Raw genomic sequence first — 27968 nt, 5'->3', positions numbered from 1 at the left:
TATGGCATTGAGATGTAGTTTATGGAATATCTACTGACAATGCCTGAGGAGGAAAAAAATGGAGAACTGGAGGTGCCCTTTGTGACAACCTGTATAAAATAGTCAATTCGGTGCATTAACATGAAATCCATGTTTACAAATCTGAGGAACAGACACACAGAAGAACAGGAAAAGTATATTTAATTTTCTATTAAACTTCCAACCAGAATACATTTTCCCCAAAACAGAAGTTAAAGCTTTTATATTACTGATAAGAATTTCCTAATGATCAACATCAGATTTTTCTGAGGAGAAAACAGGTGAAATGTTCGTTATAGTCCCTCTCTGCTCTCCTGGAGAACCTGATCTTTAAGGTGAAGTATTAGCAAATCCTGTGAATCTCAAAACAACGTTCTAGTTCCTACTTACTTCTGGATATTTTGCTTACTTTTTTAATTCCAAAGTAGTAATAAGAAAAGTATTTGATAGCAAACTCCTAAAGCCTATTCTAAAAAAATGTTTTTAGACATCCCCTTTATAAGACCCTTTTAATCGAAGCAGCGGCAAATTTGTTAGTATGAAAGTCTGAAAGCATTTCCTGTATATATTCCATGTTTAACCTGCTATTAATTTTTTAAAAAATGAAACTCATTTATTTGATATGTCTATTTATAAACTTCCTCACTCTCTTCCCAACTAAACTGAATGAGAGTAAGCAGCCTCATTGAACTCTAAGTTTTATAAAAGTTTTCACATTGATTAAAAGAAAAATTGTCACAAATATCCACCATATACCATTTGTAATAGTTAGTCCCTCAGGCTTAGCCTAAACAAATTTTGCTGTAGAGAAACAGATGGAATTTATTAAGGTCTCTAACCACAGAATTTAGGTGAGAGAGGTCCAATCAAACCCAGCCTGGGCCATATTATTGAGAATATCTAGTTTCATCCTACTTTTTTTACCAAGAATATCAAGTACTGACTGTTTACTCTAATGAGCTCAAAGTTTAGCTTTGCCTGGCTGAAGTTGTAGATTCTGAAGTTTCATCGCCATGCCCATGTTCCCAGCAACCTTCAACTTGCCTTGAAAGAATGCCTAAAAAGAAAGATAGATTATATGAAATGCAATACAACGTACTATCCCAAATGCACCCCTCCCAAAAGTTACGTGCAGGTCCTGGCCTGCAGTTTTACAATTCCTACAGTTGTAGCAGACACTTCACATTCATCAAACAAACACATTTTCGGACACCAGAAGGTAGGACAGTAAACTGAGGAAGTTGTATGCTTATTACATTTGTGATAGCTAAAGAGAATCAACTTGGTATTGCTCATTTCTTGGATTACCATATTGATTGATCTGTATACAAAGCAGGGCAGAATACCAAACATTTTGGTGATGGAAGTTCATGGAATAAAAGTTCACTATTTCTATTGAAGACAGTACAGCAACAGTGTACAGTAGGTGCCACAACTGATTTCTTACTGAAATCCCTCCCAGCCATTACTGGTTTTGTTACCGATTAATTCAATTTTACAAATCTAGTTTGTGATGCAGATACACTAAAGATTTGTTTGGGTTTTTCTCTGGATCTTGTAAAAAGATGAACTGCATGCACCAAAATATCCACATTGTAGATGTAAAATTGCAATTGCTTCTGAATTTCCTACAGGTACAACATTTCTGTAATGTGTTTTAGTTTCAGCTTCTTGTAGACACACTTTAGCTGTGAAAATTTTCCCTCTGAGTACTAGACCAAAAAGTCGAAAGAATATTACACAGAGCATTTCAAATATATAAGTACAGAACAGCAACTTAAATGTCCAGTTTACTTGTACACTATGGCTGCTTTTGACACACAGAGGAATAAAAAAACCCCAAATAATAATAGGCATTCAGTGGATGCTCACCTCAATTTCTGGTTTTCAGCATCAAGATTACTTGTTACATTAATGCCAGCTATGAGTGTAAAGCCCCCCAAACAGAGGGCAAACATTCCTCCTTTCTTAAGTCACGCTGCAAACACTATTTTCCCCCTCTTCTCTGCAAGCCAAGCACTATTATATCCCCTTCTGGATTACCTACAGATGTCTGAGATAACATGTACCTGTTCAGAAGAATAAATACTGTCTTTCCTGATTAATCTTACTTTGGCCAATTTGTTCAGAGAAAGTCAAGATTTGTAATTTTTCAGATCAGCCATGGCAGTTTTGGAGGAGGGGATTTATTCAAATTATTTCAGCTTGAACACACTCAAACCAAACAAACAAGTCAGTTCCCTTATCGTTTCATCTTTGCTATACTTACTGTCTGAGGATTCATTTTGCCCGTCATGAGAGCCAACAGATCAGCGTCAGCCATTGTAATCGTACAATCCGCCTTCTGATCTGTAAGACAGAGTTGCTATGAAGATTCAAACTGGGAGATGAAACAATAACAGAAGCTGCAACTCCATGAAGAATCTGTTGACACTACAGGGTAGCAAAATGGTGCCTGAAGTACATACAAATAAGGGTCATTATAAAAATATCAGCAAGAGATTGTCCAACAGCCAACAGGCGTCTGCGCCACCTTGGAGCACTGAAGAAAGACAGGCCTTTCCGAAAGGTGCTCAGCAAATTCATTCCTTGAAAAGAAATAATGATCTACTTGTAATCAGCCAGAATGTTAATTGCAAACATTGACAATCATCTCAAGTTTTATCAACCTTAAAATTTGCCCTGATTAAAATAAACTCAGGATAAATGCATCTTCCCCTGTGACACACTCTGAAAATATTCATCACTGAAATTTCAGGCATTTCCTGCCCTCCCCTCCAATGGGAACAACACATGCATTCTAAAAACACTCATTTGAATTAAAATCCAGAAGTTTTGGGGATCTTCTTATCAGAAATAAGCTGAAAAACTATTTTAATAAGCTCTGATAAAAATATTAATGTATATACCATAGGGCTAAAAACGACACGCATCTTCCCCTACACTCATTATTAAACTTAACTCTTTGATGAAGTAGTGTCCATACAACAGAAAACAGTGCTTGTCTTTTTGTGATAACTTAGATCAATGAATTCCAAATCAAATCCCCTATCATGTTTTTAATTAAAACCTTTATGACGTAATTTCATGCACATATGAGATTCTGAGGACAGACTGTTGTCTTTGGCTTTTTATTTAGATTACTAGGATGCATGACTTCAGATACGAGACATTTTCATGGCAAGGGCACAAATTGTTTGTTTCCAATACTTTTACGGGGTTCCCCACCATCATCCATTCTGTGTCTTATTTATGCCTGCCTTTTCTTAAACAGAACTTAAAGTTTATGTCAGCTGGTACAGTACTGAAATCAGTCAAGTTTTACACTTAACTAGCAGCAGAGAAGTAGCTTGACAATAGACCAGCTTACTCCCTCCTAGTGTCTCCAACAAAGAAACTGAAGGAACAGCTACAAATTACGTTTTTGGCCAAAATTTTAAGAGGTGAGAACAACAAAATCCCTGAGGTTTGAATTATTTTTTTTTTCGGTTCTGATTTCTATAAAAGTCGTATGACAGATCTGTCTGGAGTCTCTAAGAAAACATGCAACTATCTAGAGAGAATTCAGAGTAGATGTTGAATTCTCAGTCTAAAATATCAGGGATTAAAAGCATCAGTAATAAGAAAAGTTTAAAGGTAAGGCAGCTCCACACCACCTTTCCTCAAAGTCACTATAGCTTAAATAGAATAGGAATTTATTTTCTTTTCATTAGTTTTATGTGTTTTCTGCAATGACATAATAAAATAGCACTAACCTGAATTAACTGCCACAGAGCCTTTACCATTTTTCACATCTACTATCCAAGTTGCTTCCTTCCCACCAGGACCATCTTTTATTTTGAAGGCAAAGACTCCACCGATTTTCTTGACAAATTGCTCTCCTTCCTGTAATGACCATGTAATGTGCAAATTATTCATTTACTTCAAGATATTTTTTAAATAGTTTAAATAAAACAAAGTAATTTTAAAACTTTACCCTTTCTACTAGAATAGAAATACCTATTTCCCTCTACTAGGCTTCATTTAAACAATTAAAAAAACCAACCAAACAAAACCCAACACAACAACAAAAACCAAAATACAAATGATGGCTATCTATATTAAAATCTACCAAGTAAGAAAAATGACCACTGTCCTAACAGTCTTGTCTTGATGTAAGTCTGACAAAATGTGACTACTTCTTCTAATCACACCTACAAAGCAACAAACACCAAAACCAAACTTAAAGTTTCTTGTGTTAGTTAGCAAGCCCCTCACATACAATCTAAACTTTCCTTTACCAAAATATATTTATGCAGGTAGGAACTGCCTGAAAAAAAACTTAAAATCACAGCACAACATAGAAAGGTTTCTGACAACAGTGAAATTCAAAGCTACAACATTTGTTTCAATGAGTAGCACTGAGGAAGTGATTAATACTACTATATTCCCATCAGGTTTCACACATGTCCTGTCATAAATTAAAATCCTGTTGCAGGTAAAAGAAGTAGTCAAATACCTCTTGGAGCTTCTTTTCAATCTCTTTGAAGATCAGATGTGACTTAAATCCATCAACAGCTGCGCTGAGAGGCACAGCCGCAATACGGCCGGTGCTGAAATGAAAACCCCATTAATTTGCATATCTTTAATCACATTTTCAGCATCTTCAAATTATCGTGAATAGGCCTAACACCAGCAAGAACAGTCACACTGAAACATTTTAGCAGTACAGAGCAACTACATGATACCAAAGTGAAGCTTACTCTCTCATGGGCTGGACAGCTTGAATGACAATCAAGTATCTAGATGTTTTCATATGTATGGACAGGACACTAATTTTATAATGAAGGTAAATCATTAATCTTAAGATAAATAAGCAAACACTAATGCCACACCTCATGCTTAAGAAATGTTGCTAGAACTTATTTGTGTGGCACTAACACTACCCTATAGATATTTGCTAAAGTAGCAACAGCAGGAACTCATCTGAAGAAGACAACACATCAATTTTGCTAATAATCCAAGGCTGTACTAACAGGACGTAAAATTGTAAGGTGTCAAAAGAGAGCAGGACTGTTTTAAAGACCAATCCAAAATGAATCAAGTCCTGCTGCCATTTACTTTGATGTAAATTCTTGGCAGCTGTTCCTGAAGCCACTAATTACAGGCTAGATCTGAATCCAATAATTAAGTCTACATGCATGGCTGTAGAAAAAATGGTATGAAGTATCTTCATAAACATGAAATGCCACCACCTTTCCACTAATTACGCAATACACAACATCATGACATTACATAAGTGGGGCCTGAACAGATTAGCTGCACCGGTCCGTTTTAAAGTCCAATACAGGTTACTGCAACTCCCTGTGTCACACAAAGCCTTTGGGAGAACTTAAGGTTTTCAAGCTTCTGTAATATAAGATGAAAACAGTATTGCTAAGATTTCTCTCCTTTAGGATACGGCTAAGAAGGAACTTAAAAACTTCTCAATACCAATGAAGGTGAAGTGAACTATAGTAAATTAGACTTCACTTCTTCAGGAGAAACATTATCTATATATGCAAAGCTTTTCCTGACAGGAAGGCAATACTTGGAGCAGTATCTCAAGGTTAACAGCATACAAATAGCAAACGATTCCTTGTTTCATAAAATTACAATATTTTAAAAGAGAAAGCTCAAAGCAATGCAAAATAGTACATTCTCTGTAGGTCTTTTCCCTTCAGATTTAAAACTGTGTACCAACACCCACTGCCAAGTTTTGTGAGCATGTTTAAAGCGAACACATGAGAAGACGTTTTTTCCTATATCACACCTATTTTCTCACACGGTCTAACCTCTTACAGATTACAGAAGCAATAGGATTATCACTGCTGACTCTGTACTATAAAAAGCTGCAGCCCCTCAAAGTTCAATTGTTTCTCTCATTAGCTCCTCCACAGATTATACTCCCATGAATTGTACAGGTCCAGCTAAAATATACACTAGAAATACAAGTTCGAAGGGGAATATTTATTTCTCTAAGTCCAGAAGATGATAAATCTTACTGTTCATAAGTTTTCAGAACAAATATAAAGCACTGGCATCAAGCTTTCAAACCAAAACCACAATACCCATAAAGAGTTGCTCAATCTTTCTAAGCAAGGTTGAAAGTGAAAACATAAAGGAACTGTGTATTTTAAAAGTTTCTCCTGAAATTGCAGCATATTTACAAATTTTAAGTATTTTTCTCTCAATTCCTGTCCATCCCAGCACAGAACTACAGCAGACAGCTTCATAGCAGGGTTCTCCTCTCACTGCAAGTGCAAATTCCTTAACCAGGACTGGACAAGTAACATGCCTGAATTCTAATGAGTACTTAGAATACCGCATGTCACACATACAACTGCAAGCAGCTCCTCATGAAACCAGACTAGTAACGATTTTAACATTCCCATGCACGTCTTGCTTTCTTGGCAAGCCCCTAGTTTCAATTAATTCGTATTAACGCGGTCTGTTTTGTTCTTGGAAGGGCTGTTGTGTTTTGTTGGCTATTTTCCTCCAGTTAGACTTCTCCACACAGGAAATCAAGTGACCCATTTTACAGGCCAGTTTGCTCTTTTCAATAACTCAAAGTGCATAGTGAGCACCAAGAACAAGCCACTTGGAGTTATAATGTCTGCATACACCCCGCAGCGCTGCAGGTCCACAACACGTCCAGCTGCTGAGCAAGTTTTAGCTCACAGTGCAATTTCTCCCTTGCACAAACAAGATTTCTAAAAAAAATACAGGAAAATTGGTACTGAAACGCAAACATATGGGAACACGGTGAAGCGAGCTTATTTTACACCACCACCGAACGCTCAGTGAAAGTTTCCAGTGACGGTGTAACTAAGGCACGAACGCCGAACGAGCGTCTCCGTTCGGCAGCGCGTTTCTCCACAGAGACCCCGGCCGAGGTGACTGTTGCGGGAGCTCTCTCAGCACACACGGAGCTGCTTTTCTCCTCACGCACCCCTCCGCTGTCCCACCACCGCTCCTCCCGGGGCAGCGGGCGGTGGCAGCGGCCCCCGGGGTGCCCGTGCGGGGCTCACCTGGCTCCGGGGACGCCCATGCCGTACAGGGTCAGCACCGCGGCCCCGCCGAGGCCCAGGTTGTGCTGCAGCGCGACCTTCGCCCCGGGGACCTGGCGCCTCCCGGCCAGGCCGCGCAGCTGCCAGCAGAGTTCGGCGCACTGCGCCAGGCCTGGGGAATCGAGCACAGAGCGGGGCTGCTTACACGAGCTACGGAACATTCTGCAGATAAATCCCATAAACATCTTTTCCTAACAAGATATTAAGTTAATACATTCAATCGGATTGGAGAAAATGAATTCTTGACAGCTCAGATACCTAGAAATGTCTTTTCTTGGGAGGGCCAAAGTGAATCCCTTTCATATATGCCTGATTTTCCAATTATAATCTATCATAGAATCATTTTGATTGGGAGAGACCCCCAGGATCACCGAGTCCAACCATAACCTAACCTAACTCTAGCACTAAACCATGTCCCTAAGAACCTCATCTAAATGTCTTTTAAACCCCTCCAGGGATGGTGACTCCACCACTGCCTGGGCAGCCTGTTCCAATGCCTGACAACCCTTTCTGGGAAGAATTTTTTCCTAATATTCAATCTAAACCTCCCCTGGCACAACTTGAGGCCATTTCCTCTTGTGCTATCACTTGCTGCTTGGGAGAAGAGACCAACCCCCTCCATGCTACAACCTCCTTTCAGGCAGTTCAGACAGCGATAAGTTCTCCCCTCAGCTCCTGTTCTCCAGGCTGAACCCCCAGCTCCCTCAGCCGCTCCCCATCACACTTGTGCTCCAGCCCCTCACCAGCTTTGTCACCCCCTCTGCACTCTCTCTAGTATTTCAACGTCCTTCTTATGATGAGGGGCCCAGTCTCAGTCTCCTTCTTCTATCAGCGATTTCTGCACTTAGGATCCCGCTCCACCACGCACACATTTCTTCTTCCCTCCATCCCCCACGGACCTCCACCCCTGCCCCTGTCAGGCCTCTGGGCAAGGCAGAGGAAGAATCCGCATTTGGTGCACAGAATTTTACGCATTGCCAGATGAAACATTACCAGGGTAACAAGTTTGATAATTCCAGTCATAGATGAGAAGTAACAGATTTCGTTTGCACTCTCCCAGCCCCAAGGAGAGAATGTGTGCGAGGGTACATCGCACCCTGGCAGGGTTTGGAAACTGAAGATGACCGATATGACCCCTGATTAGCATATAGGTAGCCTCAGGACTGTTTTATAGTGAAATTAAGCAGATGTGACATTTCCTGCATTTTAATGACTCTTCCCCTCCATCCCTTGGCAATAGAGGCACCAGCACCAGTAATTGCCTCTGGATTTATTCCTCTGTAACTGACAAAAATGTAACACACACCCAGCAAAGTGACACCCTCATCCTGTTGCAGATACCCACAGTATTTACCTGAAATATTTTTCTTCCAAAATTTCCTGATACTTCCCCCCTCTACATTAACTGCAGATGATCTAGCTGCTACAGCTGTTTAGATTAAGGTTTGTTGTTTTACAAGGTTTCCCCTTCTCCAGTTTTTTGACAACTTCTCATTTCCAAATAAAGAAGGTGAATTATCTTCACAAATCCAAACACGTTTTAGCCAAGAACCACCTCATTTGGCATAGCAGTTTAAAGAAAACAAAAAACAAAGAAAATCTATGTTGCTGGGAAATGGCGACTAACCAAGCTTCTTTTGTGAACACCAGATAAATATTTTGACATCTAGGGCTTAAGAGAAATAGCTTTTATTACAGCTAACAAGGGCATGGGCTATTCAGATGCAGTAAAAATCTCCAAGATCTGAAGTTTAAAGGCTGACAACATTCAAAAGTGGTTATTCAAACTACATTCATCAGAAGTTGTACTACTAAGCAATTATTTAGGAAAAAAAAAAAAGTTAAACTGTTCGCAGGTTGCTTTAACAACAAAAAAAAAGCAGCACCATAAAATTAAATAAGTAATTAAATTCACACTCCAGTGCTTTTGGTTTGGGTAATCCTACATGCCTGCATGAGGTGGAAATGAGAATCAACTCCAGCGATCCCTTCCAGCCTTGCCAGGCCCTCGTGTCTCACACAGATCAACACAAGGGGGAAGCATCTGCCCTTCTCCAGACCTGTATTGTGGATCTAACCAGCACGACTAAATGAAGTGGTTTTGCATACCTGTAGCTCCAAGTGGATGTCCCTTTGAAATCAAGCCACCGCTAGGATTAATAACCCATTTTCCTCCGTAAGTATTGTCTCCTCTGTCAATCAGCTCACATGCTTTTCCTATAAAACAGTATTTATAAAACGTTTTCCTTTTGTTTTTAAGCAATTTTTCAGTTCTACTGTCACTTACTGAAGATGGTGCATGTCAGTCAAAACCTAGAAAATACCACACCACAGACTTTACAAAGAGCAGACTGGAAGTAGCCAAACTAAATTAATGAGAATTGCTTATACCACTGGAGAAAGTGTAACATGGAAGAGAAGTAAAAGGGCTAGTGTTTGTTACAAAAGCTTTTAAAAATTTGCTGTTGAACTGTTTCATTGATGTACAGTATTATGCTACAATAAATAACACGAAGCCGCTCATTATTCTGTTACTGAAACCGCAGCGATAATTATGTTTTTTGTAAAACCGGTTAGTCGTAATTTGTGACCCTCAGAATATGGGAGTCCTGGTGAACAAGCTGAACATGAGCCAACAACGTGCCTTTGCCACAGACAGCTAATGGTATCCTGGGCTGCATTAAGACATTAAGATAGTAAATAAAACCACTCATAAGACTAACACTTAGAATTTATTCACTTTCCAGACTACTAGCTCCTGTGCCTTGAGCAGGCAGTTCTCCCCTCTAACCAGTCCCTTACTCCTTTACTCTTGTACCGGCTTCTTCAGCCTACATTATTAACATCCAGGTCTAATAATGATCTGCCACATATCCTGTATTTGTAACTTACTTCTCCCCATTAAATGAGAATACCAGGTTAGTCTGGCACATCTAAACTCACAGTGCGGTTTATGCCATTTCACTAATCTCTATGTCTAATTAGCCTCCTATCCCAAGATAAGCTTCACATACTTTGAAGGTCAGACTGACTGAAAGGTGGTGAGAATTGCACTATGAGATTGCCACATACAAGACATATTGGTCAAATAGAAAAGTACCATCAAGATTCTTCTCTATTTTTGATTAAATGAATGAAGCTAAAAAGCTTAATGTACCTATTTAAATAATGTTAACCAATTACCATTTTTCCTGCAGATACCATAAAAACACAGCAAAGACGACAGTAAAAAGCAAGCATTCGAAGTCAGATACTCAAAGACCTACAAATACATCAAAAGTCTTCCTGAAGATGTATGAACTTCTCTGTTTTGGTGAGAAAGCTTAGACTTAACACAATACACCACCTAGTGACAGAATATGATATTTTCTCAAAATTAGTTAAAACCAACGAATTAGGGAAAGATTACATCAGATGATTATTTATGCAAAACAAGAATACATTTAGTGTTTCAATATATCAAATACTGGAGTAGCAGTTCAATGCATTTTTTATTTCAAATCAAACAAAAATCTCTTCAGTAGAAAATTTTAATGGTCTGACTTACATACATAGAACTAAATGCCACTACAATTTAACCTGTTGTAAATCCACTCCAATGACATTAAACTAATCTGGGGACAGATTGTGCATTGTTACACAGTTGACTTTAGAGCCATGTTCACAGCTTGCTGACAACTCTGTATTTTCAAAGGCAAAGATATTTCAAGATTTTTTTTTAAAGTCATATCAAAGATAAGTAACTTGGTCATGCCCTCTGTAGGCAATTCTTGTCCATTTTTTTTCTTCCTAAAAGGTAACACAAGGATAGATGGAAATCTTGGATTTCTTGCTTCAAAGAGCCATCCCTGCACAAGCTAGCCATCTGATTTCACACACTTGCCCAACACTTGAATTTGCCTTGGATATGTCTTCAGAAATCACAGTTACACGCTCATTTGTTAAACTAATTCTAGAGTTTGCAGGTCTGTGTGTTATTACAGTGGTAACTTGCTTTTCCTTCTTATGAGATTACCTAATAAGAGTTTCAAACATAGAAGATCTGTCCAGTAAACAACTCAAAGTTCTAATTATATGAACAGATAAAAAGGTATTTTTAATGCTTTCCATTTTAAGAAAACAATGATCTCCAGTGATGCTATTACCTTCTGGACAGAGTCCCAGGGCTTCATAGGTAATGAACTCATTAACGGAGAAACAGTCATGAAGTTCAATCACATCAACATCTGTAGGTTTTAGGCCTGCTATTTGAAAGCATTTTTCTGCAGCTTTTTTAGTCATGTCGTAGCCAACCTGCAACAAGAAGAAATGGTGTATTAAACATCATTAAAGAAACATAGCTAACAATTTCATTTCTACACTTACATGTGCTTTTCTGCGTCCTGTAAGTGAAAGTAACCTGTAGGAGATGTCATTCTAATTTATTTCAATGAATCACATACAGCCTTTAATATTCATACAGTATGAAGGAACAGAAAGAAATAATACATTCTAAGTCTCCTTGTTGGCATATGGAAACTTTTTCTGGGGAATATCCTGTTTTCTCAACATTGCTCACAAGCCAGATCACTCCTTTGCATGACCCCAATCAATAGCATTGAAACAAACCCTCAAACTGTCTTGCTACCTTTTTCTATCAGGCATCTGCCCAGAATTGTATTCTAAACCCGAACAGAACATGACCAAAGTAAAAACTCTTGGGTATTCTAACGGTTTGACTCACATCCCATTATTTTAGTCAATTTGCAGTGGGATCCAAGTTCTGCAGTTCAGGTCTTTCCCTTCATTCTACTTAAGCAAGTAATCGTGACTACACCCAATGGGTTATTGCAGCTCCAGTATTACACAGACATAAGTAAAATTGGTTTAAGTTTCATTACTATTATAAACAGAAAAATTAAAGAAATGTGTTTCTTGGTGTTCAAATTGTTTAAAAAGTAGCCTTAAAATAATTTGTTAAAAACTAGGTTTTTTATAGCCTGTTTATCAACTTCTTACTGTTATCCCACAACCACACTCTGCCCACTCCACCTGCCCAAATGAAATTAATTTTATATTTACCACAAAGTATAATTTGTTTGCTTACTGACATAGAAATGTCTACAGTGTCATTAGGACTTGCAGGTGTTAAAAAAACCACCCTGAGGAGCATAAGGGAACACAGAATTGTAAACCTACCATCTTCATACAACTGTTCTCTTCAAACGTGCTTGGATAATCAGTAGCCATCACCTGGGCCAGAATTTCCACAGCTTTTGGCTGCAACTGGTGCCTTTTCACAAACTCCTCACTAGCCAAAATTGCAGCTGCGGCACCATTTGATGTTGGACTGATTGAAAGAAAAATAACGTCATAATTCTAAATTAGTCATGTCAATCTTCCATAGAATTATCTTCTAAAGCAAACAACAACAACAACACACACCACCAAAAAGGACAAACAAAAAACCCACTTTCTTTGGCTGATGCCACCGAAACTATAAATTCCATCGGCGTTTTCTGGACACTTTCAGTAATATTTAAAACAGACATTTGAAAAGCATGACATCAAACCAAAAATGTTATCATTAGGTTTTCAATTTAGAACAAAAAAGCCTCTACTTAGCTATAAACAGTGTTAGCCACAAGCCTTCCAGGGGTGTATAGGAAAGGCTGAAGAGAAGAATTAACACTTAACAGCAACATATGCAGGTGGGTAAAAGATAGAAAATGACAAGAGAGCCCTAAAGCACAAAACTCATTTCAGCCTACTGTATTATACTGTGAACAAGTATCTGGACAGTGTTTGGTCAAGACAGAAATTCCGCATTCATTTTATTTATAAGAAGTTTTACTTCACATAATCCGTAAATTTTCATTTAAACACAGACTTTTATTTAAATAAATGTTCTACCATATTTATCTTAACATCAAGATTCATTTCACAATGCTAAGTCCTTCTCTTACCAACACTGTAAGACAGTCAAGAAATCAAAAATTTTGCGAGAATTCAGAACTTCATCTAATGTGTACTCCTTTTGGAACTGGGAATACCTGAGAAAAACACACAGATACCATCTTAGTTTTAGCACAGCCTTAGCAGTCAACATACTAATATCACACTATTAGGCAGCTACAGAGCTGGTTTTTACAAAGTATAAGGCACCGGATATTGAATTTATGCTGAGTATAATTCTCATTCCATAATAAAGAATACACTCTGCAAAGTACTTCTGAAAATAATACTCTGTTTTGCATGAATTTTGTAGCAGCAACGTAGTTCAATACAGAGGTAGGGTACACTACTCACGGGTTGTTAGTGGAATGGCTATGATTCTTCCATGCAATTTTTGCAAAGTATTCTGGATTCGTCCCTGGTAGGGGAAAGAAAGCAGCGTTAAAATACTTCGTTTACACAAACTGTGCTAACAGAGCATTTTGAATATTGTGTCATAAGAATTTGACCTTTACAAGCATCTTTACAGGAGAGTAATTGTTATCAAGGCTTCCTTTAGAACTTCACTTAGGTCTAAAGATTAGATAAAGACTACTAAACATGGCTGAGTTTCAGCTAACAGAACATCCTACTTAGGTATTTAACACTTACTAACATAAAAATACAGAAAATAACTGCATTTTATTTGAGGTATTATATTACTGAAACTTGAACGCTCATTTTCACATCAGTACAAAACAGCTGCAGTGAAATATTGAGAGTCTAAAATGTTTCCATATACTAGTCTAAAACTAAGTGCAAATAAAGATCCTTAGCAGGCCAACCTCCTACCTTGGAGGCAACTCCCTTGTCTGGCAAGAGGGTAAGAAACAGCAGCAGCAGCCGCCTAGTACTATATATTGAATATCTGAAAGCCTTTGTCAAACAATTCAGTCCCAAGTCTATCTACCCACCCTAAGACACAAGGAAAAATGCAGGAAATCATACAACCTTATCACCCAGATCTTGCAGAAGCACAAACCATAACACCATTAGCATGATTACCAGGCACACTGTATCACAGCCTTAATTTTGTCTCCCGATGTTTGGGGTTTTTTTCCCCCACACATCACCACCTTTTCTATAGATAACTCTTTATCTAAATGTATTCCCATATGAGTTAGCTGTAGTACTTGGGTAAAAGAAAGAGCCCTGAATGCTATCATTTTTTTTTAAACTTAAATACTAGTATGCGTATTTTTAAATGACTTAATTAAAAGAGGACAAGGAAAATACGTATTTCACATACCATATTTCTCCATATGTTCTTTGCCAGCACTTGCAAACATCTGAGGTGTTACTGGAGCACTTGCTAAGCCGTATTTATTTATCATGATTTCCAAATGTTTGTCCATTGGATTAGTTCTGTCTGAAAACTAAAAAGAAGATAAATAGTTCTAAAGCAACTCATAATTTCCTTTTCTTTACAACATCAGCACAAAAGTGCCCTCAAGCAAAATAGTGCTTTTTCTGACATTTTAACAATTCCACCGGACAGCATGTTGTACTCCAGTGACATCTTTCGAAGCATTCATAATTTCCCAAGTGTAAGAAAGAGTAAATAAGCAGAAAATGCTTAACATTATAATCACTGCACTGATGCACTGCAAAACCACCCCAATGTAATTTCTACCACAGTCACGATTTTCAGCAGACAACTTCACGTATTTTTCACCTCAGCTTAAAATCCTACATTTAATATAGTTCCAAGTTATAAAATCAATACTGTATCATAAAGCATGTTAAGGATTAACTGTTACCCATTTCAATCAGTTGTTAAATTTAACACTTCTCACCCAAACCTCTGCATACATTATCAAACTTGGCATTTCTGTAGTTAAACAACATATGGGGTCTAATATTGCTTGCCATAATGCAAAACACAAACAAAACCCCAAACCTCTCCAGTAAAAACACAGAAGAGAAAAGAAAGAAAGGTTTACAGAAGCCTTTAGGTTTTGGGAAAGTGTATTAACTGGTCAACTGAGTGAGCATCAACCCAAAAGACCCAGATTTTTTCTTTGATTCGCTGTGTCATTTTGAGAGACTTTTCAATTGCTCAATGCTTCAGTATTCTTTTATTTTCATTATTTCCTATTAACCCTGCCTTTAATGTATTCTTGGCAAAATACTAAAAGCATGACATACAAATTAATTTAAAAATTAATAAAATTAATTCTAAAACATTCCATGCAAAATTTGTGTATCATAGGTGCACTCAGATTCATGAAATTCATTAAAGGTTGCTGTGGATCAAAATAATGGTTTATTTTGTAATCATCTACAGAAACATCTTAAAACAACTGGTATTTATGAGAAGATGTCTCGGAAAATCAGGAGGTGGATTTGATGTACAAATATAACGTGTTTCAGACACTTACACCTGAATTAAGGGATCCTTTTGCCATCCTCTCAAAGCCAAGTGCCAGAACACAATCTGCCAAACCTTAAAATAAAATTTGTGGCTATTTAGAACACAAGGTAATTATAAATGACCTTATGTACTAACAATTATTCAATCACAAGAAATAGCATGGAGGCCTACCAGCTATTCTTCCTCCTTTCTTCACTTTTGAGAGCCAAATTGGGGTGCAAATGGTATTGATACAAACATATCAATACCGAAGAATGAGAGATCACTACAAGGTTTCACTTTATTATTAAAATGTTTGATAGATTATCTTAGATGATCAAGCACTTATGTCTCTGCTACAAATACTAGAATAATCATACAGAATGTTACTATAGTTTTCATTATAGAAACATCAGCATTTAAGTGCAAGGAAGTATCACAGTCCACAAAGGAACTGCAGAAACAGAAGGAAACACTCATCTGTCAGTTCAAAGCATAGTCTGCTCCAAGGCACTGCTCTCTTCCTTTCCCTTCCAAAAATGCATTAGTCAAACACTCATCTTAAGTTAAAAAAAAAAAAAAAGTTAAGCTTTTTACCAGATTCTTCTTTCCACCCTGCATGGTCTAGTGTCTTGCAGTACTATAATATTAATACAATATTACACTTTGCACTACTCCAAACAATTATTCCAGAAAAAAAAATTAACTGGCTTACAACTTACTAGGTTCATACAGCTTAAGACATGGGAAAGCACATTTATATCCATATACCTCATCTTAGTGCATCACAGACATAGTCTCTTAGGTGCACACATAACACTCTAGTTCATAGTGATCATCTTACTTTTTAAGTGCTTGGTCTTACATTTTTATATACAACTGAACAACCTTTTCAGTTGAGTGAGGCAGAAGACACAACTTTGCCTATGAGGACAGGATAGGACATTTACCACTCAGAGTACTCACACTTTCACTAGTCCCATTAACTCACGTTATATTTATAGAAATAGGGAATACATATTACCCAGCCCCAGAGCAAAACAACTCACCTCCTTCTACGAGCTGTCTGGCCATGAACAAAGCAGTTGACCCAGTAGCACAGTTGTTATTAACATTAATGATAGGGATGCCAGTCAAACCCAAACCGTGATAGATAGCCCGCTGTCCACAGGTCGAGTCACCTTTATACAGAGACACAACATTAAAATAAGGTACAGAGAATCATAGAATCATTTTGATTGCAAAAGACCCTTAAGACCATCGAGATCAACTGCTAACCTAACACTGCCAAGTCCACCTCTAAACCATGTTCCCAGAACCTCATCTACACGTCTTTTAAACACCCCCAGGGATGGTGACTCAACCACTTCCCAGAGGAGCGTACTCAGACTTCACCAGCGAAGAGAAATCCCACCATCTATGTGCAATGCTACCACTTGAACTGTAACTTGAATTTTTGAACTGTTGTCCTGAGTGTCTCTCTCAAGTGTTCACAGTACAAGAACCTTAGAAATAAGACGAAAATAATCAGATTTTAAAAACAGAAGTTTGTCCTGCTTCTGTGACAACAGGCCATGAATCAATGGAAGGTAACTGGACTGGACAGAAACATCTCAGAGGTGTGGCTTGGAAGATGCTACAGATGTCACAGCTGATTGACCCCGCTTCAGTTGCCATAACACAGTCATTAACAGAGAAACAGGAAGAAAGTAAATGGAAAACTCTTAGGAATGGAAGTAGATTTCCCCATAACAGAAATCTGATTTGGACTGCTTTGAGAAATACATCAGGCATCTGTGAACTGAAGTGACAGGAAAAGGTTCAAACCAGTCATTTAACACCATCTCCTCTCACTACAAGGAGCAGTGACTGCAAGTTAAAAGCTTCTGCTGAGGGTGCCGACTAGAAATCTGTTTGAGGGCTGTGCTGGTTTTGGCTGGGATGGAGTTGGTTTTCTTCCTAGTAGCTAGTATGCAGCCACGTTTTGGATTTGTGCTGAAATGGGTGCTGATAATACAGGGATGTTTTTGTTGTTGCTGAGTGGTGCTTGCACAGAGCCAAGGCCCTTTCTGCTCCTCACAGAGCACAGGGGACACAGCTGGGACAGCTGAACCCAACGGACCAGAGGGATATTCCACACCACATGACGTCATGGTCAGTATATAAAGCTGGGCGAAGAAGGAAGAACGGGTGACATTCGAAGTGATGGTGTTTGTCTTCCCAAGTAACCATTACGCATGATGAAGCCCATGACTAGAACTGAAAACTCCACAAATAAATGGACACAGATCTGTAATCACTAAAAATAATACTTTTTTTAAAGTTTGAGACAGTTCTACAAACTGACACGTGATTAAATACTATAACCTGAAACCAATGGGATCCCTCACACTTTATCTACACAGATGTCTGCAAATGTCACAGATGTCACATCCCAATCAAATGACAATACTTACCGTAAACATAACCCACGCACGCCTGCTCCACCGCTGAATAAGAAATCCCAGCATCAGCTAAAGCCTTCTGGCCTAAAATGTTTAAAAGTTGAAAAAAAGTTCAAAAGTTGAAGGTAAAAAAAAAAAAGGCAGCCGTCACAACCACAACAAGCAAACCTAGCTCGGTATGTATGATTTGCGCATTCACAAACAAGAAAGAGAAAGCTGCCAAAATTCCTTATTAGATTAAGTGAATGCTTAATACAGTCTTGCACCTTAATTCTCACAAGAACAATTTTGTGGTATTTTGAGTTCTGAACAAGCTCCTTTACCAGAAAATGTCATGCAATCAATTCTGTGTTCACGCACGAAGGTTCTTTGTTCGAATAAAATTACATTTGAATAATATAGGTAGTTATGAAATTATTTCAAACATCCAATTCAGTTTTAAGCTATCCTTTTGACTTCACTTCTGGAAGGCAGTGAAACGAACGGTCAGTTATGGATTTTGGGAAAGTGTTCTATCAGTTTTAGATTTGCCTTTTTTATGTATCTATTTACTGAACAGTAGCTGTTCCTTCATATGTATAATAAAACGATTAACTGTAAGACTTAAAATAAGTGTCAGCAATCAAACTAAATGCTTTCTTTATTGTTAAATTACCTGCCTCCTTAGCCATTTCAGGATAATCAACACTGTTTGCATCAGGCTTCGAAAACTGACAAGGAAAAAAAATATCACAGTGAGATGTAATACATTTTTTGCTCAGATTGGTATATTTAAAGGCTTTTATTTCACTTAGAAAAAGGTTTGTAACAACCAGTTTTAAATAATGCAAACAATTTAATTGACAAAATCTGCACAATTCCCAAGTAATACTGCCACACTCTGTGATGCCTAAAAGCAAAAAATAGTGCAACCTTATGGAAGCTGAGGGCCATTTTTGCTCAGCCTTAAAGAAGATCCATGACTTGCATGGAGATGCAAAATAACCCTGTCCAAAGCCTGTGGTTGGGACGGAGAATAACTGTCACCTTCACCGATCCATTACAATAGACGACTTAATCTTCACTAAAGCTTTGATAAATAGTTTCACTTCATTTTGTTATAATCCTAATTGTAACAGGAAAATGCTTGTTCTTGGTATGGAACTTAATTCTACATAAGCCTCCCTTTCCCAAGCCTTATTTCACTTTGTTACAAATCATATTCTACCTTACGTCTCACTGTTGGAGTAGAGGTGGTAATTTTCTTAGTACTACGACTCACTAGAGTCCACCGACATGTTTTGCGTTGCTACGAGATTAAGAAAAAGTGTGACCGCTAAAAAAAAAAAAAAAAACCACCTTCATACTAACTACTTACATTTCTACAAATTATTCGACATTGTTTAGTATATAGGAGCTAATCTAGTACCTCCTTATGCTTGCCTCCCCAACTCCAGTCTTTCACAACACTTAGCTGTACTTTCTGTAGCGCTTCCGTTCCTTAATTTAGCCAGAGAACCTTCATACCGAAGGTCATAAGAAAAAATCAGTCAGTGAACTGAGCACTGTCAAAGTCTGTAAGAGCAACTCATGTTACTTGGGCTGACAAAGACAGGAAAAAATTTTTAAAAAGGGTATTGAAAATTTCTGAAGTGACACTGAACTGTCATTTAGTTACCACTAAACTGGTAACTGAGATGAACCGCTTTTGAAAACGAAAGGCATGGCCTGTGGAACTGACAAGTGCACACACAGGGAACACAGGCGGTTGTGTTAGGATGGTGTATCAATTTTTAGCAGACACTACATCATTAAGAATTAAAAAAAAAAAAAAAGAGAAACGACGCAATCCTAGAAGACTTCACAATAAAATGTTTAACATTTAATACGGTGTCTGACAGGTTTCAGGTGTCTCTCCCGTGCTACTGTTCCTGGAGAACATCACAAAGGAGTTTGAGGTGAGGCCCACAGCTGGTGGAATTCAGTCTTTTCCCTTTTATTTCCTCCCGTCTCACATCACGTGCTGGAGAAACACCCGTGTAGCAACAAAAAGTTATTTTAAAAGTGTCACTCTGTTTTGGTTTGGTTTGGTTTTTTTTTCTGACTACGCTGGCAAACATCAAAGCCACCTTAAGTTTCGCCCCCAAGATAAAAAACGTTCCTCTCGCTTTTGCTGCTCTGAAAACGCGCGTTGCTGCGCGAGCTCCGTGTCGGCGCCGGGCACGGTGACAGGGGACGCGACCCGGCCCCCCCGGGTTAACGTGCCCGGCGGCCCGTCCTCCCCACCCGCCGCGCAAGGGTGAACTTTGCGCGGGGCCGCTGCCGCCGGGCCTGCCCCGCGCTCCCCCCGCCCGTGTCCTCCGGAGGGCGTTTCGTGAGGGGCCTCGCCCGCTGCGGGGGGGAACAGAACGGCTCCCACAGCGCCCCCCGCAGCCGCCGACCGGGGACACCCCCGCGGGAGACGCCTCAGCATCGCCGCCGAGACACGACCCGCTGGGGCCGACCCCCCCCCACACACACACACGCACAGGCGCCGGTTTCTCTCTGCCCCTCCCCGTACCTTGGTCATACCGACGCCCACCACGAACACCCGGCGCTGCATGATGGCGGCGGCACACGCACACCCCCCTCCTCCGCCGAGACCCCTCGCACGGACGGCGGCGGGCGGCAGCCGAGCCGAGGGGCGGGAGGTGGAGAACCACCCCCCTCTGAGCCCTCCTCCTTAGAGGCGCAGCGCCCCGCGGCCCCGCCCCGCCGCCCGGCCCCTCGCTGCCCGCAGCGGGACGCGGGGAGCGGCGCCATGATGCGGCTGGGGCGGCCGGGCCGGGAGCTGCTGCGCTGGGGCCGCGGCGGGTCCCCCGGGGCCGCCCCGCGGCGGGGGGCGGAGGTGCTGGTGGGGGCGGCCGGCGGGGGGAGCAGCGGTGAGTGGCGGCTCCGCCCGGGGGAGCGGGGGGCCGGCGCGGGGCCGCCGCGCCCGCTTGTCGCCTGTTCTGAGGAGGTCGTGGAGCTGAGAGGGTGTCGGAGCCGGTTTTTTGGCGCTGCGGGGAGGGGGCGTGGAGATCGACCTGTTGTTGCCAATTCCTGGAAAAAACACGTCAGCTCCTGTCCCCTGCTCTGCTGCCCGTGTACCCCAAAAGGGGACTGACCGCCTGTGGAGTCCATAGCAGGCAGGTTGCTAAGAGTCTAAGTTATGCCTTGGTACTTCTCTCAAGAGCACAGCTACCGAATAAATAGCTAGATGCATTTTTAGAAAAAGGCATGTCTGCAGGAGATCTCAATACAAGAAGTTCTGGTTTGCATTCCTCAGGTTTTTCCGGTACCAGTGATGTACAGTGCTAAAGGCAGGACAGCATCAGGATGTGTCTGTGCTTATGGGTCACTGAGCAACGGGAGTTTTGGTCCACATTGCCAACGGAATTACTTTTTGCTAAGGGCAACTATTGTGGGAGCGTATGAATGACTCTTGGTAGTTTTGCTAGTTACATATACCTGAATGTAGTTACCAGAATTGTGACTTTCCCGTATTTGCCAGTGCCCGCTGTGTCTTTGTTCTGTGTGACACATCTCTTGTTCACTAACCAGCTGCTGGCATTGGAGGTATAAAGACAGAGACCTGCTGGCAGAGCAGGACCAGGGACGGCAGATACAGGTGCATCTGTGCACCTACAGCAGCAGCATCTCACAATGTTACGGCCTGGGAAGGGAGTAGAAGTCCAGCCAAGGAAACTGGAGATGTTTTTTTTTTCTCTCCAAAGCATACAGGAACCGTTGGATAATCATTTACAAAACACAAGTGCAAGGAGGAAGTAGGTAGATGCTGTGGTCTGATTTTTCTGCTTGGACTTAGGATCTTTTAGTGAAGTCCTTTCCATTGATGGGCTTATTAACTTAAATGGAGCTGCAATTTCAAAATGGTTCTGGAACACAGAGAGTGACCAGTTTGTGCTATTCTCATGTAAACAGCAATCCCAAGCGGATGGTTTCCTTCATTAAGGAATATACTCAAACATAGTAAGATGGTACAATAACAACTGAAATAATATTCAAAACAGAAACCTAATCTGGATAATTTTTTCTTCCATTCCTGCAGTGATTTTAAGACATATATTCTTGGATGTCATGTTCATTTTTTAAAGTCTGCTTATTTATATTATTCACAGTGCTATTGAATTTTACAGTTGTCCTGCATAACTGGGTTTAAAAGACACGGTCTACCACCTCCACTTTTAAAATAACTGATTGTTTTAGAATATACTTTATATGCATTTTCAGGACAGAGAAGATGCAGCATATGCAGATATTGTTCCCAGTTGAATTACTGTGTCAGAGAATTAAATGAAGTATAACTGAAATTGTCTCCTATTACTAAGGTATTGCTGAAATCCTAATGAACCGACCCCACGCGAGAAATTCATTGGGAAAAGTATTTGTAAATGAAGTGAGTATGGGCCTGGCTTGTAAACATGTTTGGAATCATGATCAATAACTAAGTGCACAAAGAATAGTTGTGGGAGATCTGAAACAAAAACTTAATCTCTTGCTGAAGGTCTGGGAGACTGCATTGGGGTGAGGCAGGTTGGCCTGAAGAAAAAGATGGTGATTTGTCCATACTGCAGTAACTTCAGATGCGGACTGGACAGAGATATTGGAGTTAATTAAGTTAGCTAACTCGGATGCAAGTTAACATCCTCACTTGCGTAATTACAACAAAAACATACTCATTGTCAGACCTTAGCAGATGATCTGTTCAAGGCTGATACATTCTAAGGAAAGTCTGGCTCATGCCTGGAAGGGGAGTCGAAGGTACAGTTTAAGGTTTAAAGTTCATCTTGGAATAGAAGAAAAAAAGAGATGGGGAAATGTGTCATTCTGAGGCTGTCATGGAAGGATCCTGCTGGCCCCATATATATATTTTCCAGGAAATTCCTGGCACCTGCAGGAAAAAAACAAACAAACTTTAATCATAGATTAGGAGCTTGCTATAATTTAGGTATATACATCTATATGCTTAAGGTTTTTCTCCTCTTGTTTGTACTCCCTCCCTCACAGCTCTTCAGTGCTCTGGAACAACTCCGCCTTGATGAGAAGGTTCGCGTGGCGGTGTTCAAGAGTGAGGTGAAGGGTGTGTTTTGTGCTGGTAAGTAACAAAGGCTCTGCAAACTATTGTTGAAAAATTTGGTGGCTCTTAGGGCTATGTGCTGATCAGATTGTGCAGAAAAGCAGTTGGAAATGCCTGCTAAAAGAAAAACGGGCTGGCTTTTGTGTAGCAAATAACAAACACATCGCTATCTCTTTTGCCGGTCTGCCTCTCGGGTTCAGTGCTGAAGATGTGTGTGATGGAGTGAGCCACACAGGCCGCAAGCTGCTGCTGTTTGTTTTCTATTTATAACCATCTTCAAGCACAGGCACCTCTAGTGTTGGAGCCCTTGGTTTCCAGTTTTATAGATTATCATCCTTATATACAATGACTGGTGCTCCTCTGTAGAATCTTTGAAGGGCACAGAGCCTTAGCCACTGCTCCAGCCCAAATGTCCATGCTCCAAGTTCTATTGAGCTTACTTGACCAGAACACTCTATTTCAAGACTTCTGAAGTGGTCTGTCCTCTGGGATGGGCAAGAGGGAACATAGGTCAGATGTGTTTTCCCTGTTCCTGGATTCTAACTTTTTTGCTCCTCTATTTAGGTGCAGACTTAAAGGAACGTGCAAAGATGGATGATGCGGAAGTTGGACACTTCGTTAAAAGGCTGAGAAATCTCATGGATGAAATAGGTAAATTATTATCTCAGGTGGGACGTTTATCCTAGACTGCCTGTACTGAGACATGCAGAACTGCTGCAGGAGGGGAATGATGCAGCTGGATAATCCCCGTGGGTTATCCGTTCAGGAGTAGCTTCCCAAAGGGCACCAGCTTATGCCTGAAACAAAGATTTAATTAGAATTAAATATCAACTACCCTGCTGCTACTTCAAGGCCAAGCTGCATTTCAGTGCTGCCTTTTCCACGACAAAGAGCAGCACACACACACATAATAAGTACCTGCTATAACAAACCATTCTACGTAGTTCTGTGTGATCCTTGGGAGACAGTGCCAGGCAAAATGAGACATGTTGCTTGTCCTGCTTTCAATACACGCTCAGAAACACCCACGATACAGCAACGACCTAAAAATATAGATTTAGATCTCTGAATGGATTTGTTGAATGTCAGGGGGTTTGTACCTAGAATTCTCCCACACACACCTTTTTTGTGAAAGGAATATGGACTTCTGCAATTTATTTTCTTCCCCTATTTATGAATTATTCTGCTCTCACTAGAGAAGAATACCAAAGTGAAAGCTGACTAAAATACCAATCAGAATTGCAGTAATTAAACAACAATGTAGAGATAATGACCCTGTCTCCCAAACCACAGAAGCAGTTGGGTGGAGTACTTAGAGCACAGAACTAGCAGGTGTCTGAAGTCTGCTTCCAGCTCCCTGAGTATTTAAAAAGGTATCTTACCAAGCAACTAATCACTAGATATCTCAGGTTCCTCAACTGTGAGGTGACAAGTGTTGACCAAATTCAGGAGCCCTGGCTAACAAAAGCACCAGAAAAGCCAATACTTCTAACAGTGACTAGGGATGGTGTCTTTGTGTTGACTGTTTAACTGCAACAGCTGGATATTTGCATCATAAATTTGCAAGGAGACAATCCATCCAGTTTTGTATTTGCATGCAGCTTTGCACGTAAGAAGAATATTTTGCATTCTTGAAAAGAAGGGAGAAGTGCAAAAAGACATTTTCTGCTCTTTAGAGACAGAAAGTTTGTGGCAGAAGATGAATTCTTGAACAATTTTGAACTGGAGAACTACGAAAAGCTTTAGAATTACAGTATTTAAATTCCAGAAATGAACAGAGCAGAACTTCTGGAATACAACTATATAATCTCTATTATCTTCTCTAGCTGCCCTGCCTGTACCCACAATTGCCGCAATAGATGGCTACGCACTGGGTGGTGGACTAGAACTGGCGTTAGCTTGTGACCTTCGAGTAGCAGGTTTGTGTGTTGCTTAATATAGGATTCTTCTTGTAACTAGTGACTATATTTTAAAGAGAACTTATGTGCATAATATCTGGCTGTTAATGGAATCCAGTAGGCTAAGAGAGAAACTTCATTGTTCAGGAAATGAGTAAGTATTTGTCCAGAAACTGTGACATTTAGTTACTATTGGGAAAGCAGTTTCCTTGCTTAAAAATTAAAGCCTATTTTTAGACAAGATTAGGATTCCATCAGAAAGCTATTTATTGGTAGAATTAAATAGTTATCATGCAATATTGGATCGGCACTCTGGCTAGATCTAACCTTGTCTACTTAAATCAGTTTGGACTTGGAAGTCTTCCTCCTTCTATTTCCATTCTTCCATGCATTGCATTTTATCTAGGATGGACCTAAGGTTCATTTTTCTAGATAAAATTGCTACATGAGGGGTAAAGAGTCATACTACGCATCCCTTATCTGACTTGAGACAGATGTTCATTAAGCACTGTAGTATTCAGACTTTGTAGCTACCTGGAGAAACAGAGTGTCAGTGCAGTACTGACAGCTTGTAGGTTTATTAATCAGTTCAGTATGGAAAAGTTGTAGTTACAGGGATCAAAAAGTAACTAAACCCTATAATTTTTTTTTTTTTTTAATAGCTTCATCAGCTAAAATGGGCCTTATTGAGACTACAAGAGGGCTTCTTCCAGGAGCAGGTAACCTTCATTAAATCTTCAGTCTCGTACTTTCTCAGCTATATAGTAAATATTTTGCCACTAGAGCACTTGGGAGTGTTTCGAAGGTAAATTGGAAGTAGCATCTTACAGCGACCCAAGAGATTTATGAATCCACAGTTCTGTTCCAAGCCCTGTCTCGGACTTGCTATGAATTTTGTAAAGTCCCTTTATACCTTTTCTGGCTTATCAGAATCCTGGAAAGGATGCTAATGCCTTGCAGATGCCTTGCAAAATGTTGACACATTCAGGTAGCAGTTATTAAAGAAACATGTGATCCCTTTATTTTTCAAATCTCCTGGTTATATAAGGAGAAAAAAAATACTTTTATTTTTGGGGGTATTTCTCAGAAGTGGAAAATGGTGTTTTTGCTGTTGTCATAAGGTGGAACCCAGCGCCTGCCTCGCTGTGTTGGAATAGGTCTTGCAAAGGAACTCATTTTCACTGGTAGACAAATTGATGGGGAAGAAGCTGCCTCAATAGGATTAGTAAATCACACAGTGCCACAAAACAGCGAGGGAGATGCAGCCTACCGGAGAGCACTAACTTTGGCTAAAGAAATCCTTCCTCAGGTAAGCGGGTTATTCACATGGTCAATGCGAAGAAGGCATTTCTGCTTCCCTTAAGAGAGAGCAAACAAACATTCAAAATTCCATTCTATGAAATATTAAAGTCTTGGTTCCTGATGTTTAAGCCTCTTAACTCTGTCCTTTATTGTGAATGCAATTTCTGTACGAACAAGTGTTAACATCCAGCTCCTTAACCCATAGGACAGTTTTACCTCCCAGCTGCAGTTATGCAGACCTGCAGGACATATTGTAACCTTGCACCACGTACATCTGTTGACTGTAGATAACAACAAATTGGGTTTTTTTAAATACTTATTAACTTACTGCAAATATCTATAGACTAAAAGGTCATTTGGAGGTAGGATAATGATGTAACTACACTACTATGAACTGATGTGGCTTTAATTATGTTAAAATGTGTGCTGTTTTTTAATTAAGGCTCCATTTGCTGTGAAAATGGGAAAACTGGCAATAAACAGAGGAATAGAGGTAATAACTTTTTTTTAAATACTGAGGTAAATGAAGCAGACAGGCAGCTCTTAGAAATTACTGCAGTAAAAACATTTAGAATAGTCGAGTTTATAATCCCTGTTTAGACAAGACATTTAAAACCATTTCAGGGGTTTTGAAGACTTTCTTTAAAGACAAAATTAATACAGCAGGGTTTTTTTTTCTACAGATGCTACCAGTGTAATTCTAATACAGGAGTGAAGGTCACTCATTACAAGAGGATGTTTATTGATTTGAGGGCTATGAAATAGTTTTGAGGGCTGTACTTCAGACAGATCTCACTCCTTCCCTCTCACCCCCAGGTTGACATTGCATCAGGGATGGCTATCGAGGGGATGTGTTATGCCCAGGTAGGTTACCTTCAGAATACGTTCCTGAAAGGAACAACCGTACATTTTCTAAAGCCAGATATTCAGAGTGTCCTCTTGTTTTTTCCTATGATGGAACACTTCACAGCTAAATCTAAAGCTTTGAGAACATACTCGAGTGCAGTTCCAGATTCCTGTTTCAGAATATTAACTGTTATGTCATGCATAGCTGCCTCTCAGCCTGCCCAAGACCAGAGTCCTTCGTTAAATACCCTTCTGTCTGAAATAATTGTATATTCTTAGTTTCAACCATATGTTAATTACAACATGAGTTTACCAATAGCTTTAACAAATTAAAAAAAAAACCAACCACACAACACATTCTTCTGTAGTCATTCTTTCTGACAAGTTTTGAGAGCGTGGACCTTTCTCAGTTATTGGAACAATGTAGTCGCTGGTCCATCATTAGGATGGTAAACTTAAAAATGGAAAACTGTGTTCCTATATAGTTCTATGGTCTTGGTCACTTTGCTTGTGATTTACATTACAAGACAGTCTCCTTATTTTCCTTAATGTATCATTAAAGAAAAGCAATCTTAGTCTTAGACCACTATTGCCAGATTAGTCAGCACCTAAGTCAGATTTGTGAATGAAAAAACATACTTTTATTTTTTTTTAATTTAGAACATTCCCACAAGAGACCGTCAGGAAGGGATGGCTGCCTTCAGGGAGAAACGACCACCTCAGTTTATTGGCAAATAATGCTTCCTACCTTCCCCTTCATTTTGAAGGTAAAGGAGGGCTGAAGAGGACCTACTGATTTTTTTTATTATTATTATTTCTGTGACTGCATTCTGTGTACTTAGCTCTTTGCCTTGGACTGGATCTGTACTCCACTGGATCATTTTGCTGTAAGAATTCCCAAATAAAGATTTAACTTTGTACATCTGATCTTTTTCAAGAGCATACATC

At 39.8% G+C, this 27968-nt stretch overlaps 2 protein-coding genes across 2 annotated transcripts; one reads left to right on the top strand and one right to left on the bottom strand.

Moving 5' to 3' along the window:
* Nucleotides 1-163: 163 nt before the first annotated feature.
* On the bottom strand, nt 164-20560 carry SCP2 (sterol carrier protein 2). The gene is made up of 16 exons (XM_065655700.1): nt 20416-20560; nt 18532-18586; nt 17889-17960; nt 16482-16613; nt 15461-15525; nt 14329-14455; nt 13395-13458; nt 13052-13138; nt 12285-12435; nt 11252-11399; nt 9216-9323; nt 7068-7218; nt 4517-4610; nt 3774-3903; nt 2288-2367; nt 164-1075 (listed from the first exon to the last, which is right to left on the bottom strand). Exons 1-16 carry the CDS (start codon nt 20455-20457, stop codon nt 980-982), a joined length of 1602 nt encoding a protein of 533 aa, XP_065511772.1. The 5' UTR covers nt 20458-20560; the 3' UTR covers nt 164-979.
* Nucleotides 20561-20594: 34 nt separating this feature from the next.
* Nucleotides 20595-27940, top strand: ECHDC2 (enoyl-CoA hydratase domain containing 2). The gene is made up of 10 exons (XM_065655701.1): nt 20595-20776; nt 22226-22293; nt 22905-22992; nt 23539-23625; nt 24801-24893; nt 25535-25591; nt 25994-26181; nt 26617-26667; nt 26991-27038; nt 27681-27940. The coding sequence occupies exons 1-10, from the start codon at nt 20656-20658 to the stop codon at nt 27756-27758; spliced, it is 879 nt and encodes a 292-aa protein (XP_065511773.1). The 5' UTR covers nt 20595-20655; the 3' UTR covers nt 27759-27940.
* The last annotated feature ends 28 nt before the right edge of the window (nt 27941-27968 follow it).

Source organism: Caloenas nicobarica, chromosome Z, assembly GCF_036013445.1.
Source record: "Caloenas nicobarica isolate bCalNic1 chromosome Z, bCalNic1.hap1, whole genome shotgun sequence".
NCBI lineage: Eukaryota > Metazoa > Chordata > Aves > Columbiformes > Columbidae > Caloenas > Caloenas nicobarica.
This window is presented reverse-complemented; position numbering and strand designations above follow the sequence as displayed.

Coding starts and splice junctions, on each gene's coding strand:
- ECHDC2 (XM_065655701.1), top strand. CDS start 20,656: ATGATGCGGCTGGGGCGGCCGGGCCGGGAGCTGCTGCGCTGGGGCCGC. Junction 26,668..26,990: donor CAATAAACAGAGGAATAGAG/GTAATAACTTTT, acceptor TCTCACCCCCAG/GTTGACATTGCATCAGGGAT. Junction 27,039..27,680: donor AGGGGATGTGTTATGCCCAG/GTAGGTTACCTT, acceptor TTTTTAATTTAG/AACATTCCCACAAGAGACCG.
- SCP2 (XM_065655700.1), bottom strand. CDS start 20,457: ATGCAGCGCCGGGTGTTCGTGGTGGGCGTCGGTATGACCAAG. Junction 12,436..13,051: donor TTGACTGTCTTACAGTGTTG/GTAAGAGAAGGA, acceptor TCTTTCAATCAG/TCCAACATCAAATGGTGCCG. Junction 1,076..2,287: donor GCAAAATGAATCCTCAGACA/GTAAGTATAGCA, acceptor CTTTCTTTTTAG/GCATTCTTTCAAGGCAAGTT.